At 47.4% G+C, this 19,647-nt stretch overlaps 1 protein-coding gene across 4 annotated transcripts in view; it reads left to right on the top strand.

The window, feature by feature from the left end:
• The window catches only part of YTHDC2 (YTH N6-methyladenosine RNA binding protein C2), a 1,035,502-nt gene that overhangs the window by 839,955 nt on the left and 175,900 nt on the right, over positions 1–19,647 (top strand). For all 4 annotated transcript variants that reach the window (XM_078675531.1, XM_078675532.1, XM_078675530.1 and 1 more), the window contains one exon: positions 4,528–4,731. In XM_078675531.1, coding sequence (XP_078531657.1) covers positions 4,528–4,731 — 204 coding nt within the window. The remainder of the gene's footprint in view (positions 1–4,527; positions 4,732–19,647) is intronic.

Raw genomic sequence — 19,647 nt, 5'->3', positions numbered from 1 at the left:
GTTTTTATAATCTCCGGGGTCCGGACGGAAAAGTCTGATTTCCAACGTGATTGGTTAATTGGTGGCAGTGAATACCTAATTTAGCGAGATTCAGCTGATCTATGAGGGTGGTGGACAGGGCGAAAACAGGTGCAATGGCCCTTCTCTGCGTCGGTGCAGAGGGAAATGTAGTCTCCCTTCATCAGTAACTCGTCAAGCGATGTTAAGGGGGGGGCCCACTGTAACTATGAATATGCGGTTAGAGGGCTATGTTATAGTATAACACAAGGTGAAAATACATATGTGATAATCCCTAATGAATGTACCGTAGTGTACTGTGAATCATGGAAGATGTAGTTTCCTTGCGCAAATAATAATGGTGAATCTCACGGCAGTAGAGGGGTATTGTGGCCTAGTAATAATAATGTATGTAGCTGGCCCAACCTGGTGATGCAAATTATACGATGGGAAACATCAAATAATTGTACCACTACACAGGGGTGGCATATGAATCCTACCAAGAATCCAGGGTGAAGTAGTCTTCATAATCCCCTATGTTGGTGGCAGGATCAGGCACCACCTGCCCCACTGATCTGCGATTACCTCCGACAAGTGGGTGCTTCAAATTGTGTGCAAAGAGTCTGCCCTTCCATTTATGGAAACCCTTCCGCCTTTCCCACCTTTCCAAGAATGGCTGACAACTTGCTCCATCAGGAAGTGCAGGCCTTTCTGGCCAATGGAGCCATTCAGAGGGTGGCCGCCCCACAAGTAGTACAAAAGGGGGTGGTGATGGACGGAGCATCTGAACCAATCAAACACTCATACCCAGTCAACAGATCTGGGTTTAATCCATCACCGTTCTTTAGCCCACTCTGCCACCCCAGTTCAGACATGGCCATATGCAAATCAGTCTGACCCTGTGGCTCATGGGAACAGTCCAGCCCGAACTGCCAAGCCATGCCTTCCCTGGACCGGAAACAAGCTTCCTAGGACCGGTTTCTGGCATTTCAGCCGTCTTCAGCCAGGCTTGCTTGAATCCAGTGGCAAAGTGAGCAAGGGACTCACGTCTGAGCATACCCTGCCAACTTATTGCGAACAAAGCAGTACAAAAGGGGGTGGTCATGGATGGAGCATCTGAACCAATCAAACACTCACACCCATACAACAGATCTGGGTTTAATCCATCACTGTTCTTTAGCCCACTCTGCCACCCCAGTTCAGACATGGCCATAAGCAAATCAGTCTGACCCTGTGCCTCATGGGAACAGTCCAGCCCGAACTGCCAAGCCATGCCTTCCCTGGACTGGAAACAAGCTTCCTAGGACTGGTTTCTGGCATTTCAGCCGTCTTCAGCCAGGCTTGCTTGAATCCAGTGGCAAAGTGAGCAAGGGACTCACGTCTGAGCATCCCCTGCGAACTTATGGCGAACAAAGCGGTACAAAAGGGGGTGGTGATGGACCAGAAGTAGGGCGTGGTTGTTATTCCTGCTACTTTCTGATGCTCACTAAAATTGGAGACCTCTGTCCAATATTACATCTGCACCTTCTACTGTACTTTCAGAGGAAAGAGAAATTCAGAATGCTCACATTGGCTCATGTTCTGTCTGCACTGGATCATGGAGACAGGATGGTGGCGCTGGTCTTGCAGGATGCGCATCTCCACATCCCTGTCCTGCCACCCCACAATTGTTACCTGCAGTTCACGGTGGGCCACAAACATTTCCAGTTTGCTGTGCTCCCTTTCCGCCTTATGTGTTGCCCCAAGGCTGCTCACAAAAGTGATGACGGTGGTTGCAACCCATCTGCGGAATTCCGGGGTTCCAGTCTTCCCCAACCTTGATGACAGGCTGCTGAAGGCGGGCTTTCCCCAGGCAGTTGTCACCCATCTCCAGACTCATGCATTCTCTGGGGCTTACTATCAACATGCTGAAGTCACACCTGACCCCGTCTGGATACAGTGAGATGTCTCATCTATCCTCCGGAGCGGTGAATACTGAATATTCAGGTTATCATTCTGACATTTTAGCCTCTATCCTGGATTTCGATAAGACTGACTCTGATTCAGCTGGCTGTCATGGCCTCCTGCATCCTGCTGGTGAAGCATACTGAATGGCACATGTGAGATCTGCAGTGGGACCTGAAGTCCTAGTGGGGGCAGCATCAGGGAATTCTCTCCAAGTTGGTCAAGATATCAGATGATTGCACAAGATCTTCAGTCGTAGCTGAAGAACCACGATTGGCCTAATGGCAGACACTTCTGCCTCCCCCACCCAAAGCTGACAATGGTGACCAATGCATCATTTCTGTGGTGGAACCCAGGAGAAGTGGAGATCAGAGGACTCTGGTCTCCGGTGGAGACTCCCCTCCACATCAGTCTGGTGGAGTTGAAGGCTCTCAGCATGGCTTTCAAAGCCTTCCATCCATCCATCATGGGAAGACTGGTTCAAGTCTTCACGGACAACTCAACCACATGTGGTATTGCAACATACATGGCGGAGTGGAGTCATGAACCCTGTGCCCTGGACTTGGCTAGAAAGCCAGGACATTTTCGTGATGGTGCAGCACCTGGAAGGCTCACTGAACTCCAGGACAGATTAACTCAGCTGTTGATGCCTTGAAGATCACAAATGGAGACCACACCTAGAGGTGGCACAATGTCTTTTCCACATTTGGGAAGAAACTCCTGTATGCCTTTCTTCCGATACCACTCCTTCCCCAAGTTCTCAAGAAGATCAAAGCCGAAGGGCCCAGTTCACTCTAGAGGCTTTATATTGAGCACAGAGAATTGGGTATTCCGACCTTCTGAGTATGAACATCTGTCCTCCAATCAGTCTGCCACACCAAGAGGATCTCCTGTCTCAGCAGTTGGGCAGGGCCTGCACGTCAACCTGCGCACCCTCTACTTTCATGTGTGGAGATTGAGCAGCGACAGTGGAGGGGTTTTGATCTTCCTCCCGAGGTCTGTGATGACATCTTGGTAGCCAGACGTCCCTCCATTAAATTTGTATACGTCTGCTATTGTAATAAGATTGTGGCTTGGGGTTCCTCGTGCCAGGTGGACCCCCTTTCTGCATCGTTTCAGAGGTGTTGCTGTTTGTTTTGTCTTTAGCCCAGCAAACCTTGCCTTGGACGCTGTTGAGGGTTACCTGCTGGCCATTTTGTCTTTCCTGCGGCTGATAGAGCCCCCACCATGTTCAAGTCACCTGTTGTAATTCGTTTTCTGAAAGGTTTAAAATACTTGTTCCCTCCCACCCTTTTTGTGATGCCATAATGGGACATCAATTTTGTCCTCACATTTCTCATGTGTGCCTCCTTCAAGCCCATACACAGCTGTTTGCACAACTTTCAACCATGAAGAGGGTCTTTCTAGTGGCCATTACATCGGCCAGGAGGGTCAGTGAGCTTCAAGCTGTTGTCAGTTCACCGTCTATACACCAGTTTTATCCATGTCAAACTGGTTCTTCAGACACATGCCTCCTTCTTGCCGAAGAGAGTTTTCTCGTTCCACATTGATCGCACTAAAGACTTTTGGGTGCGCAAACAGCTCTTCATTGGGTTCCATGGAGTGAAAAAGGGCTATGCTGTGCAGAAACAGACCATCTCTCTATGGATGGTACTTGGCATTAATACCTAATATGAACTAGCTAAGAATTAGCCTCCAGACGGCTCGTGGGGCAATTCTACCAGGGCCAACACCGCTACAACTGCTTTGACATATGAGTTACCAGTCTTGGACATCTGCCAAGCTGCTACGTCGTCATCACATCACACATTCATGAAGCACAACTGCTTAGACAGCCAGGCTTATTTAGACGAGCATTTTCTGACAAGGTATTGCTTGGGCATCTATTCTCAGGTGAGAAATCTGTGGTTGTCCTTTTCTGGTAGGGATTCTAGCCTACTTTAGACTCCTCAATGACCCTCCCATACTCCGTGCTTTGTGAACTGGTATTTTCACCCGAAAGGTCCCATTAGATATTTCATCCTGGTCAAAGCTTGCTTTTTACATGGGTCCATGTTTTTGGGCGCAGAAATAGTCATGGAAGAATCTGGGCCCAGCATGCCTTGATGGCTTTTATATTGGCACTGTGACATCAATTTTGGTGTGAACAACGTCAAATCAGAGCCACCTGCTGGCGCTCAGAGGTACTACTCAAGATTTTGGGGATCCATTCTGACCCCTGAGGAACATTCTTAAGCTGAGGAGTCTTTGGTTAGATAGAGTCTGTACCAAAAGAGGTGTTGCAAAATGTACGAACTTGTTCGTTTATTCAACCCTATTTATTTGGTACATAGGACTATCAGTTCAATTTTAGATGGGTCTTAAGATTGGCTGTTCAGTTAGATATACAACTAGAGTCTTGATCCTCGTGGTACTGAACACGCCACCATGTTGATAGCTCATAAAAGTAAGGATTAAGAGAAAACACCATTGTATGGGCCTACAAGAGTGTGTTTTACTTTATCTATTAATGCCCTACATTTTTACATAATTTGAGTTTTTCAAAAAAGTTAATTAGTTGTTTGTTTTTTTTCTTCTTTTTTTCAGGGATCCAAGTCTCCATCACCAAGACCGAACATGCCAATACGTTACTTTATAATGAAGAGCAGTAACCTACGAAATCTTGAGATCTCGCAGCAAAAAGGAATCTGGTCTACAACACCTAGCAATGAGCGTAAGCTAAATCGTGCTTTTTGGGAGAGCAGCACAGTGTACCTGGTGTTTTCTGTTCAAGGGTCGGGACATTTTCAGGTGAGAACCCTTTACCAGAGGCTAGAAAATATATTAAAACTGTGTATTAAACTATGTATCACTGAGCTAATCAGGGAACAGGTACGTTGTGCACGCACTCTTTTATTAAGGAGTGATAGCTCTTCCTGTAGCCACTTAACAATATTTCTATATTTAAAAGAGGAAGTGTTATGATGACTTGTCCCATTTTACCTCTGTGTATGTTTTTTTGATGAATACTTCTTCAGCATGTCCTCACCGTATAAATATACTCTGGTACCAGACTGGATCCACAAAAATGACTTCAGGAAATGGCACTGGCAAGTGACGGTATGTGGCTCGTCTTAGTGCCATCCACTCAGTCTGTGTTCAGTGCCGTCTTGTGCCATTGCGGCAGGACTTGTTTAGTAGCACCTAACTGACACAGGTTTTGAGTTTCACTGTTATCTTTACCGAATTCCAAACATTTTAAGTGGTTCATAATCTGTAGGCTAGGTCTGTTGTCATTCCTTAAGGTGCAGCGTTGTAGTCCTCTAGGAAGTGTTCCAAACAAGATCACTCTCTGACACCCACTACATCTGCATGTAGTCTCTACCCCCCATAGCACGACTCGTCTTCCTGCGAGTCATGTGCTTCCATGCATAACATAACATGTATGTTCAATGCAGATGTGCATCTTCGTGCAGTATAACAGATGTTTATTGTTACCCAACTTGATGTTGACATTTTTTTGGCTTTGAAAGGATGAAACTCTAAGTGTCTTGCTGGGATTTAAAACCTGTGACCATGTGGTCAAACACAGTACCCTTGAGTGGATGTATTATTCCATTGAGCAACCAGACACAGCTGGCCATCAAGGAGTGGGAGGCCAAGTTGTGCCTAGCTTGTGCTTGAAATGAGACACTTAAAAATAGTGTGTGACTCTCTCTCTCTCTCTCTCTCTCTCTCTCTCTCTCTCTCTCTCTCTCTCTCTCTCTCTCTCTCTCTCTCTCTCTCTCTCTCTCTCTCTCTCTCTCTCTCTCTCTCTCTCTCTCTCTCTCTCTCTCTCTCTCTCTCTCTCTCTCTCTCTCTCTCTCTCTCTTCCTTCCCCCCCCCCCCCCCCCCCCCAGAGTTTTCATGTTCAGCACTGGAGGACTATTTCTGTGGCCCCTGACGCTGATTTCCAAATTCAAAACCACTTTTGCAGTGTCCCCGGCACCGCTTTTAGAGGTGCATCCGACTCTGATTCAGTGACCATATTTTATGTCACAGAGATCCTCTTGGCTGTCAGAAAGAAGGGCCACGCTTGATTTAAGGCCCAACCATTGATGGATCCTCTACAGAGGGCCCAGATTTTACCCATCTTTAAGAGCTTTTTGGCTCAGATTTGCATGTTCTGGAAATTTCAATTAATACCACACCATTGGCTACTTTCTGAGGCTGATGATCTCTACCCTCCAAACTGTACTGATGTAAATCTGTATTTGGACATCCAAAATGCCAGTGGCAGAAGGCCTTTGCATCATAAAGCTTTGCCCTTTCTACTGCAAATGACACGTGCCTCGTCAATACGGATCAGTGAACTGTCCAACTGATCCACATGGATCATTGGTTACTCTTCCTGAGATTCTTCAACTCACACCTTCCCTTGGAGATATTTCCACTGCATTAGAAGGAAGCCACCAAAGCGGTACCCCTAGCAGGCAATTTATGTATTCTATTATCTCATTAGACAGGACTGTGGGGCATTCTTCAGGTCTCTTACTTTCATATCCAAGCCCTCATATATTTATATTCCTCGGTTAGGCCCATGTATTGAAGCAGATCCTTTCTTACATTGTCCTCACAAATAATATTTCCAAGCTGTGACCTTTTGCATACATTTGCACGCACAACAATGTTGGATTAGTTTCTCTGAAACTAGTTTGTTTTACATCTAGCTTTGCACAACATTATCACAAAGCCCTGAATATCATGTACAAGGTCTCGTTCCTTACTACGTACAAATTTCATCACTATCTTTATCCACTGGGCAACAGGGCTATCTCCATATCCACAACATCACTAATCTATGCGTACATTGCTATTATATTGCTATTATAAAAGATGAGCATCCCGATAGATTAGCAGTAGAGGTACTACCAGCACATGTGGAGGGTCCCAGTGTTTTCCGTGGGCTTGAGGGTAGCATGGTGAAAATCCAAAGGATGCAGGGGAAGGCCATCCAGTCTGTGCAACGCCAGATGAGTAACCTAAACACAAATATGGGAGATATAGGGAAGGGCATCAGAGAACAGGGATGCGGGACATGACACAATCGGTGCAGCTTCTGTGCAGCAAACTGGACCAGGACATGTTAGCAAGACGCAAGGAGAGACAGCATGCACAGCAGCAAAGTAAAGCAATAAACCGCCTGGCCACAGCCACTTCCCAGCTATGCAGACGATGCATTAACATGTAAGAAGGACTCACATACAACAGCAATGAGGTGTCTAGGGGCATTGCTAGGATGACCAGTGCTGTAGAGGTGCTGATAAATGCACAGACAGCACAAACTGCTGCTCTGGATGTACCAGAAAGTGAGGAAAGCACCAGTAGGAGCAGCATGACAAGCCCCCTTGTTGTGGAGACACGTAGGAGCAGCAGACGCTATGGTGAGCCAACAGCCCAAACGCACAGTGAAGAGAGCCAGCCACTTACATCTGGCACTGGTAGGCGTGGGCGGAAAAGACTTGTTCAGTAAATGGGGAAGTGACCCAGGACTACCATTATTAAATGGATGACATTTGTGTTGCACATTTGTGCTTTTGAAGACCTGCGTAGTGCCAAATATTAAACTACGTTGGGTGCAAACTCCACCTGTCTGTGTCCCTTTACTTACTTAAAAGTAGTTGTGTGTGATCTCTGCCCGTCTATGTCTGCCATCAGTTTGTGTCGCAACTCCTGCTGTGTTGGGTTCAGGCAGTGCATGTTCATCATCATGGTTCTCATAGTCGCTCAAATCCACCTCAGTGCCCTTCTTAGTGGCAAGGTTGTGCAACATTGCACAAGTTGCAATCATCTTACAGCAGGTGATTGGTGTATACTGGCGTGCCCCTACACTTTTGTGTAGGCAGCCGAACCTGCTTTTTAACAGCCCAAAGGTGTGCTCCACAATGTTCCTAGTAGATTTGTGTGCCTTGTTGTATTGCCTCTGGCTGGGGGTTGAAGGGTTGAGGTAGGGTGTCAGGATGAAAGAGCGGACGGCATATGCACTATCCCCTATTTGAAAATGAGAAAGACATTACTCACATGCACACATACACATACATCTGCAATATCTATCAAGGGAATGTCACACAGTGTTTTACCTAGCAGGTATCGTTCTCCAAATTCCCCCGCTGTCAAGCGTGTGTAGATCCCACTGTTCTGAAATATGTAGGAGTCGTGGGTACTTCCTGGGAACTTGGCCACTATATCCGTGATAATGTAGTTTGCATCACAGATTACCTGTACATTGATTGTGTGGGTTGACTTCCTGTTCCTGTAAATGTACTCTGTGGCAGCAGGTGGGCATACTGGGATGTGGGTGCCATCAATACAGCCGATGACATGTGGGAAATGTGCAATTTGGTAAAAGTCAGTTTTGGTCTTGAGCAGTTCCGCGTGAGCTTCAGGGAAGCTGATGTAATGATGCATTCTCTCCGGCGTGGCTACGCAACATGGCCAACAGGACGTGAGCTCCTGCAGCTCCCGGCCAGCCTAGCCCAAAAATCCTGATTCAACACTAATCCTGTGCCCGCTTGGTGGCGTAGCTTGTGGATTCGGAGGCCCGTTGTCCAGGGGCACACTCCGATGTCGAGCTTTGAGGAGGTTGGACAGCGGGAGGCGGCGAGAGACGCTTGGGCTGCGGGCGGCGGCGCCCAGCCTACGAGAGGCCGGGGCTGCGGCCTAGCTGCTGGGCCGCTGCCGGGCAACTTCAGGGACCGAAAACTCCTGCTGTAGCATCGATCCTGTGCCCGCCTGGCGGAGTAGCTGTTGGGTCCGGAGGTCCGATACCCAGGGGCACACTCCGGTGCCGAGACTGAGGAGGTCGGACGGCGGGAGGCGGCGAGAGACACTTGGGCTCTGGGCGCCGGCGCCCAGCCTATGAGAGGCCGGGGCTGCGGCCTAGATATAGTGCCACTGCCGGGCGACTTCAGGGATCGCTGTTGCCCCCGGGACCACCGAGGATTGAGTGTGTGCCTCCCCGGGCCCGGAAGCTTGAGGTGTTGGTGGAGATTCCTTCCCCCCCCTGGGGTCCAGATGCTGGCGGCCAGCAGCGGGGCTTGGCGCGGCCTCCGGGGGGCGCCACATTGACCGGGTGAGTGTGGGACGGTGCGGGGGCCCCTGCTGCCATTGGGGCCGCCCGCAGGGCTGGATGCACTGTGCCCCCTGCGAGACGTAGACGGCGGGGAGGATTGGAGCCGCCGCCGAGGGAACACCACGTCTGCCTGGAGGGTGCAGAGCGGAGCGGGGGCCCCTGCTGTCGTCGAGGGCCGCCTGCTGAGCTGGAGGCCAGTTATCCCCTGAGGGTGGTGGATGCCTGCCCCCTGGTCGTTGGAGGTATGGGGAGGCCTCGCGGCGATCTAACGCCGAGTGCGGAGTGCAGGAAGGCCCTGCTGGGGGGCCGAAGAAGTTTTTTGCACGGAGGACCCTGCGAGTCGGGGGCTGGAGCGACGTGGGGATTCTCTCGGGCCCCTGAGGCCTTTGCTGCCCTTCCTTTGGACGGCGGTGCGGTGGCACCGCCCTGACTTTCAGTGGCTACTTGGGTTCGGACGAGCCGCGACTGACGACACGGACTCTGGCCTGTGGTTTCCCCCCCTGGTTGTGCTTGTGGCGGAACTGCTGGTTTCGAGTGGGGCTGAGGGGGGGGAGTGAACTGTCTACCCGTGCCCCCCGGCCCCGAGTATTGGAGTTTGTGGGTCGTTCGGTGCCCTGTGGGGGTCCCTGGCTCCTTTGGAACTCACTGGAGGGAGAGACACCTGAGAGGGCTTCATTGGGCAGCAATGATGCGGAAGGACAGGGCGGCCCGCACTTCGCAGCCCAACACTATCACCCAGTACACGACCCCACGGCTTCTGTCGCAACGTATCACCCGCCAGACCGGCCAGGAGGACGAGGAGCGGGCGTCCGGTGGCCCCTCGGAGCCCTCCAGGGCAGAGCTGCTGAAGGCCATACAGGGTTCCCACACCGCCCTTGAACGGCAGATTGAGACAGTGCCCATCGACGTTAATCTGCTGAGAGCGGACCTCCGCAAGGTCACTGATAAAGTTACTGAGGCGGATGCTATCCCCCCTGAGGAAAGGGGTCGCTCTAGGGCCATTTGGGGGACACGGCCTGCGAGGAAGCGGCACTCTAGGCGGGGTGGTCCACTGGCACCTCTGGAGATGCTGAGAGACGACGAGTCACGGTGGGGGGCAATGGGGCCCTCTGCATGGAGTCTGCGGGGCCCAAGGACTTGTTGGCGGCGAGTGCGGACAGTCTGCGAGATGATTTGTTGGTGCCGGACACACTGCCGCCGCAGCTGGACGCCTTACCGCCCACAGTGGACATGGTACCGGAGACACTTGCTGATGGGGCCGCTCCTGCAGAGACCCGGCCCTGAGGACCATATCCTTGCACATTGGCTGGACCTTTGAGCTGTGTCCTTTTTGCTTTATCAGGAGATTAGGTTGCTGTGGCTTGGTTGTGTGCGGGGGGATTCGGGGAGCGGGGGAGGGTACACGGGCCTGGCGATTGGTTATGGGTTATAAGTTCTTAACGTGGAATGTGAGTGGGCTGGGCACGTGTGCTAAACGGCATAGAGTCCTTTCATTCCTCTGTAGGCACGGAGTCTCCATTGCATGCCTTCAGGAGACTCACTTAGACGAAGAAGGGGCCCGTAAATTGGGGAGAAAGTGGCGAGGCCAGCTGTTTCACTCTTTCTTCTCCTCCTATGCCAGGGTGGCACCCGGGGTCCCCTTGGCCATACAATACATGGAGGCAGATATACAGGGTAGATACTTACTTCTGAGAGTAAAACTTGATGGGTGAGACCTCACGCTTTTGAATTCCTATGCTTTCAACGTAGACGACCCTGGCTTTATTTTTATTTATTTATTTATTTTGTTTCTTATATAGCGCCGGAATCGACCCCAGGAGGTATCTCCGCGCTTTTAAGATCTTCCAGGATGCCAGATCAAACCATAGTCATAGGAGCCCTAGATCTTACACAGCCGGAAACAGATAAGTCTTCAAGGATTTCTTAAAGGCATGTAGATTGGTAATTTGTCTTAAGGTTAGGGGCAGAGTTGAGGAAAATGATATTTTGCCTGACCAAAAAATGTCCACTACATACACCCTATGTTACATTCATGTGCATGTCACCCATGCATATTTCTCGTAGTGGCCTGAATCACTAGGCCTCTGCAAACATGTCCTGCAAGTCAAGTCATCAAAGTCTCCCAAACATTAAGCTAACATGAAGGCTCATGTATTTTGCATTTTGCATTGTGCACTTTTAAATAAATATCGTACTGAGCCCTTTTTTTGTGGTTGGAGCCTGAAACCACTTTCTGAAAATATTGTTTACATGACTCCTGGCACATTGAAAACTGCAGTCACGTCAGCAAGAAGCCTGCCAAGACAGTGTTATGAATAACAGTTATCTGTTTTGCTGTACAGAGTGGCATCCCTGCCCGGTGAGGAAATGTAAACAGAACCCGTTCGCGACAGATAAGGCCTAATTCTCTGTCTCAGCCCCCATGCAATGAACGGAGAAATATATGCTTTTCTGATTCTTAGTGGTGAACAACCTTTTGCTTCAGACAATACATCCCCTATCATATCAGATTGTACAAGATGTGCTTTTCACCCTGACACAAGAGATGTCTCTGCTAGGCCGAAAGTCAGCTCTCCTCCCAGTTACACGTCAATTGCACGCCATGCTCAAGTTGCACAATTAGGGCAGAGTTCCAGCTGGTCATGCAAACTCCTCCCCTAAGTACCCACCCACCTATGACATCTACCTATCATCTACCTATGACTCATCAAGTGTACGCCCACATGCTCTTATCTCTTTCTTTCCTGCTCTGCCTGGAGCGCTCCTCCCTATGTACAAGGAGTAAAATGTATATATGCTGTTCATTGTTATTAAATGTTAGAAGACTCTTCCTGAACCTCAGAGGTGATGGAACATATTCTCCCTTTGACTCGAGTTATTGGAATAAAGCCCATTTTAACTTGGACACCTACGGATCCTGTCTCTCATTTGATGCATGATACTTTGTTAATGCCTAGAAATTCTGCCAGGGTAATATTTTATTTACCACATTAATTGGCGCCCTTGAACAGGGACATGTCCCTTTCCCCACTCGCCGGAGTTGTGGGTCTAGTCTTTGCCCCCTTCCACAGCCGTGACGGACTTTAAAGTGTACACGCCATTGGGATTTCCCGCTGCTCCCTCAGGCCCAGGAGGAGGACGGACTGCGACCAGGCATCCATGTGAGGCGGTGAGGAACGCGGATTGTCTCAACCCAGAGCCCAGCCCGTGAGAGAGCAAGGTCCGAGGTCTCCAGAGGTCCACCTGTTCCAAGGCGCATGCGTAGAAATCCGAGGCCTTCAAGTTTCAAGATTCTGCTTTCCGGTGAGTACCACTATGGGGAATGCATTAAGATTCAAGACGTGCCCATGGTAAACGTGGGCGCGGTCAAGACGTGTCTCATTCACGTGAGACCGGTAAAGACGGGCCCACGGTTAAACGTGGGAACGGTCAAGACGTGTCTCATTTTTGAGACCGGTATGGTTGTACTGTATTTCAGTGCATAAAGTTTTTCAAGTACATGTTTAGCTCTCTGTATCAGTTTAGGTTGTAACTGTTTTAGTGTTTAATATTTGTTTGTGTGTGAATGATTGTTGATTGTTTCAGTCTATTTTTGTGAATATTGGTTTCAAACATGCCACTGTTTTCAAAGTTACGTCAGATAGGGACCAGAAAAGGTATACTAGAAGAATCAGTTAACATCCCGCCTAGAGACACACCTGGTCATTATATGTATAATAAGCATGGGCTAGACGCCATTTTGTTTTTAGATTTATGGGTAGACTACACCAAGGACCTGGAGGAAAAGTATAGATGGCCAATCTCGGGAACATGGGATCCTGAATGTATTATGAGGGTGGAGGAAGCACTATGGAAAAAGAAGTCAAGACCCTCTCAGAAAGATGCCATCGAATTGTGGCGCAAAGAGTCACATAGGAGAACAGAGAAAGAATTGAATAAAGCAGATAGAACTAGACAAGCTGGGGAAAAAGCCAGAGAAAAGGAACTGCGGGAGGAGGGGGAACGTGTCAAAACAGAACAGACTGATAGGGAAAGAAACGCCGTTATTAATGGTATTTATCCCGTTCTGTCAGAAGAACTAGCTAAAGTGACCACCTCAAAAAGATCCAGTAGGTCGCGAACGCCACCACCTGTACCATATAGAGTACATAGAATAAAGCCGACAGCATCAGATGCGTTCATTTCCTCGTATCTAGACGAGTCCCTTCCAGACTACGTTAATGCAGGTTTTCCTCCACCCCCCCAAGCAGATCAGCTCCAGCAACTTCAGCAGCAGCTAGCAAAAGATGACGTAGGTCCCGGGGCAGTGGGAGGGGTGCCTACTGTAGATGCAGCCATTCCATTTTGTGTATATGATACAGAACCAGGAAAGGGTTCAATGGTCGTGATTTCACGTAGACTAAGACAAGCTGTTGCATATCTAGAGACATTACCAGACATGAAAGATCACCTAGATAGCATGTATCGTTTTGTTAGAACGGGGGAGGGACCAGATAGTATAGCACAAGCCATGGCACAAAGAAAGGTAGGGGTTAAGAATCATATCTTACGTTTTATTATTAACTGCCTGATCAGGGAACAAGACGAAGGAGACGGAGATGTAAAGCCAGGTTTGATAGAATGGAATGATCACATAGATGCCGGTAGACATGAGAAACAGGGACAGGTAGATGCCATGTACAAGAAAATACGAAAGGAAATAATAGAAAGGCACAGAAAAGAGTCTGAGGAGAATGGTGAGTTATCAACAGAAGAAGTAGATGAGCCAAAAGACAAAATTAATTATGTAGGAAAAGCGCGACAGTTTGACAGACCCAAGTGCCTTGATTACCGTAAACAAGGGCCAGCTATAAAAGAAATGTATTCCCTTGAAGCTCTATTCCAAGCTACTGAGAAAGCACTGAAACAATGGATAGGGAATGAGAGACCTCCCACACAACACGAAATAGAGTTGGCCCGGTCAGCCACCCAGTGGGTGTCCAATGCCAATATATATAGCAGTGATATAGTGGCTCAGACTTTCTTAAGCCTTCCACCGAACGAACAGCGTTTGGCTGGTATTTACATGGTTCAACACTTGATAACGTTGTATAAAAGTCAGCATTCTGATCCTGGTCACTTGCATAAAATACTTGACAACATTTTACTAGATAGATGGACAGGTTTAGGTACTGAATTAATTAATGTAATCCTGGATCAACGACATAAGTACATAGATTCTCTGACTACATACATGCCTCCAGTCTTACACCATGACAGACATAACGTACACATAGACAGACAGAACCCCCTACGAGAGGTTCATCCCGTTAAGAATGCGGCCAATGAGTTACAACGAGTGTATGTTTACACCCCCTTAACGAAACTAGAGATTTTAGAAATGAAAAAGATGTTGCCTTGTCATGATAAAGACCCAGGGGGATTTCACCGTGAATTAAAAGACATCCTCCGCATAGGAGATTATACATACGCTGACATTCTGAAGCTATTAAAAGTACTGTTACCTGCAGGGATTTATGAAAAGCTTAAGGAAAAAGACTGGGAAGTGGGTGAGAAAAAGTTAAGTTGGGATGCATTGGAAACAGAAGAGAAGGGCAGGCTCCCAGGAGTTGGTCTTGGAGATAGAGCTAGAGAACTACCTGAATTTCTGATACAAGTTTTGCCAAGATTATTGATTACTAAAAAGGAAGATTGGGATGCTATTTCAGCCTGTAAACAAAAGCAAGACGTGGACACTAGTGATTTCTATTCTAGATTTGAGAAATGTTTTACTATTAATAGTGGCCTTAAGCCTGGTAGGGAGTCATTTCCACATCTTTTTGTGAGCAAATTAGTAGAGAATTCCTTACCCCAGATCAAGAATAGAGTACTGAAGGTTGAGAGTACTTGGCAAGCAAACAGCCCTTCACAAATGTTACAGATGCTACAGTATCATCAGAACAGAATTAGGGAAGAGCAGGATCATGAAAAGAGACGCATGAAAGAGACAAAAATGAAGGTGCTGGTTGCCCAGACGGTACCGGCGACTTCAAACAAACATAACACGACACCTGTCAAAGGGAACTGTAATTATTGCAAACAACCAGGTCACTTTGTAAAGGACTGCACTGTTCTGAAACACAATATAGCTACAGGCAAGACAAAGGAGAGACAGTACACTCCTAGACAGAATAACACGCAACAGAACACGCAACAGACAGTAGCAAATTATCCTCCACCACCGCCTGTTAATGCCACACCACAAATGTATCAGTACACACAGCCTGACTATCCAGAATATCAACAGTTCTCATGAAACAGCCTCGAGAGGGAAGTAGGCTTGCCCCTTATTGAGGTTCCTGTAGATCAAGAGGGTCCATATGTACATAGTCGTGTTCTAGGTCAGGATCGAAAGTTTCTGATTGACACAGGGGCGAGCAGAACTACCATCAATCATGACGAGGTTCCAGGGGCACCTCTCTCAGGGTCACAGAATGTTTCCCTGGGATTTTCAGGAAAGCCTATTGTTAATGAAGTATCAAAACCAGTTTCCCTAGGGGTTGGTCCACTGTCACGTACCACTGACTTGCTACTTACTAAGTCATGTCCAGAAAACTTACTTGGTATGAAGACATTAAAAGATCTAGGAGCAGTTATCTGCTGTTCTCCAGAAGGAGTACGCCTGTTCTTACGTGATTTTAAGGGCCATTATGTACTGACTGATTTTGACCACAGACTCAAGAACGTGCCACAGATCCTGTGGGCACAAGGACCGACTGACGTAGGTTACATGGACATTACGCCTCACCATGTCACACTCAAAGCAGGAGTAGTACTTCCACGTATTAGACAATACAAGTTACCACCAGACGCCGAAACAGCATTACTGAAAATAGTTGACGAATTTATTGCACGGGGGGTAGTGGTAGAGACAGTCTCAAATGTATGTAACTCGCCTGTCATTCCTATCCTTAAAAGATCTGATCCTAGTGTACTGCCAGTGTACCGATTGATTATTGACCTGCGAGAACTGAACAAATGTGTAGTACCGCAATATCCAGTGGTGCCAGACATTTCTTCATTGTTGACTGCTATTGATTCAGAGGCTACTTACTTTACTGTTATCGACTTGAAGAACGCTTTCTTTAGTGTTCCCATTCACCCAGACAGCCAGTACCTGTTTGGATTTTCATTAAAAGGTTGTAGCTTTGTCTTTACAAGAGCTCCTCAAGGTTTTACAGAAAGCCCTAGTATTTACAGTCAGGCTCTGAAGAGACAGCTAGACAGCATTCACATGCCTTCCAACACTGCGTTACTACAGTATGTGGACGATATCCTGATTACAGCACGTTCAGAAAAAGAATGTGAAAATGCATCACTGACAGTCTTACATTTTCTGGCTGACAAGGGGCACAAGGTGTCCCCTTCGAAGTTGCAATTCTGTGAAAAGCAAGTAGTGTACCTAGGACACTTGCTTTCCAAAGAGGGGAGACAGCTAACACAAGCACGTATACAGCTCATTGCTAACCTTTCACAGCCCAAGACACAAAAGGAAGTACGTGCCTTTATTGGCCTCACTTCATACTGTAGGCAATGGATTCCCCAGTATGCCTTTCTAGCCAAACCACTCATACAGTTAACTACACAGGAGGCAGGGGGGACTGTCCTCCCTTGGACACAAGAACACACCTTGGCATTCGAGGAATTAAAAGGAGCTTTATGTCAAGCGCCAGTGTTAGCGACTCCATGTTACAGCAAACCTTTCATGCTTTTTGTAACTGAAAGAGAAGGAACAGCGTTATCTGTTCTCACACAAGATCAAGCAGGAAAACACAAGCCTTGTGCTTATTTTTCTAGCACGCTAGACCCAGTGGCCCAGGCTCTGCCTGCATGCCTGAAATCAGTTGCAGCAACAGCCCTAGCCATAAGACGAAGTGACTCCATAGTGCTGGGCCACCCTCTGACAGTACAGGTTCCACATGCAGTGGAGGTTCTCTTAAACAGGACTCAGACACAACACTTGACTGTAGCAAGACTGACAGGATATGAACTGACATTATTCCAGCCACACATAGAGATCAGACGTTGTAACATTCTGAATCCTGCAACACTTTTGCCCTCACGTACAGTAAATGCATCACCACATGACTGTGTGGAAGTAATGAATATAGTGACAAAGCCAAGACAAGATCTGACAGATATTGCACTTCTAGAACCAGACTTAACGCTCTATGTAGATGGATCATGCATGAGAACGAGTGCAGGAGAGTTAGTAGCGGCCTATGCTGTGACCACTGATAAAGAAGTCATAGAGACACAGAAAATAGACACATTGTCAGCACAAGCAGCAGAGCTCATCGCTCTGACACAAGCCTGCATAAGAGCTAAGCACTTGAAAGTAAACATTTATACTGATTCGCAATATGCCTTTGGCGTTGTTCATGATTTCGGGGTACTATGGAGGGAGAGAGGTTTCCTGACCTCCCATGGGACCAAGATTCAGCATGGTACGCTTATTCAAGCCCTGTTAGAAGCAATACATTTACCTACAGCCATTGCTATCCTGAAGTGCAAAGCTCACACCAAAGTTACAGACACCATTTCCCAGGGTAATGACCTGGCAGATCGAACAGCCAAACTTACAGCCCAGACACCAACAGACACGACAAAGACAGAGGTACCATTACTGACAACAAGTATGACAGTCAGGGATCCCACTCAAGACGTACTCGACATACAGACACATGCCACTGCAGATGAGATAAAGAAATGGACTGAACAAGGAGGGGTCCAGACTGACCAAGGTTGGATGACTAAGGGAAAAGGCACATGGTTTCTCCCAGATTCCATGGTACAAGTAATCATTAACACAGCCCATAGTCCAGCACACTTAGGAGAAAAAGCAATGTTAGACAGCTTACAGAACATCTGGTTTAACAAGCACATGCGTGCAGCAGCGAAGCAGAAAGTACGACCATGTATGATCTGTTGTCAGTTCAATCCAGGTAAAGGCATCCCGGTGGAACAAGGCGGATTTCATCCTCCTGACCACCCTTTTGAGGTTCTCCAGATGGATTATATCCAAATGGACAGATGTAGAGGTTACAAGTACGTCTTGGTGGTAGTGTGTGCACTATCTAGATGGACAGAAGCTTATCCAGTTCCAGACTATACTGCTGTAACAACAGCCAGACAGTTAGTGCGCGAGTATTTCCCCAGGTATGGATTACCTCGGGTGATCTATTCAGATAACGGCCAGCCATTCTCTTCAGAATTAATGAAACAAGTGTCCCTTCTGTTAGGTTACACATGGAAGTTCCATTGTGTCAGACACCCAGAAGCAGCAGGCCTTGTAGAAAGACATAATCAAACCCTCAAGACAAAATTAGCAAAGGTCTGTGCAGAGAAAGGCGTGGATTGGATGGTAGCCCTGCCGGTTGCCCTTTTTTTCATGCGTATGGTAGCACATTCCAGAACAGGCCTATCTCCGTATGAAGTGGTTTTCGGTAGACCGCCAAATATGTGGGGTACGCCTATGCCCAGAAAGATAACTGATGTTGACAGTAACATGCTGACAGATTACCTGCTTCCTTGATGTCTGCACTACTCTCTTGTCGTTCACAGGTTGCTGCCGCCTTCCCTGACAACACCCAGGTCAAGGAACACGCCATAGTCCCAGGGGACTTTTTGTGCATCCGGAATTTTGACCGATCAAGCCCCCGTGAGCCGCGCTGGAAGACCCCGAAGTTGGTGCTTCTTACTACGAGGACCGCACTGAAAGTGGAGGGACGCAAGGGCTGGATCCATGCCCATCACGTTAAGCGCTATTTTGGACAATGTGGAACATTCGAAAAGAACATTGACTTTAATGACACAACAGACTTTGTGCCGCCTTTGCTTGAAAAGACCCCTCAGCAAGAGTATAGGTCCAAACTAAGATCTAGTAAGTCAGACGTAGTTTAATTGTTTAAGCCCACCCGGTGGTGAATCGGTTAGACCAGTTTCTGACATGTATAAGATCACATATGAGAATAGCAAGATGAGAGATAAAAAGGAAAGACATTACGCAGCAGATGGATTGTTACCTTGATCATTATTTTATTCTGTGCATTGTTATAATCGGTGTTAGTTTATTGCTACATGTTTTCTTTCCCATTTCCTCACATATACATTCATCCAGTATGCATACATTCAGTGACCAGCCAGACCAGCAATGCAACTGATTGCTGGGTATGTGTACTATATATATATATATATATATATATATATATATATATATATATATATATATATTTTCTCAAAACGTTGCGTTTTCTCCCAAGCACTTCTCGGACAGCAACCACCACGGACTCCAAATGCATTTGGCAGTGATTTTTATTTTCAAAAAGTGGCAACACTCACTCGACGCGTTTCGAGACCTTGTCTCTTGATCACGAGTACGTGATATATATATACTACCCCCTTATCAGAAAACAAAGGGAGTTCTGCCGAAATAGATTCTAAAAAAAAGATTTTTAGGAAAACACGCCCATTGGATAACATGGCAAATCGCACCTCCGCACAAGACATGCTTTTTTCACCACTTCCACAGCTCAGATCCTTTTCAAATTTGGCATCACAGTAGTCCAAGCGATGCC

Source organism: Lissotriton helveticus, chromosome 2_1 (assembly GCF_964261635.1).
Source record: "Lissotriton helveticus chromosome 2_1, aLisHel1.1, whole genome shotgun sequence".
NCBI classification, from domain to species: Eukaryota; Metazoa; Chordata; class Amphibia; order Caudata; family Salamandridae; genus Lissotriton; species Lissotriton helveticus.
This window is presented reverse-complemented; position numbering and strand designations above follow the sequence as displayed.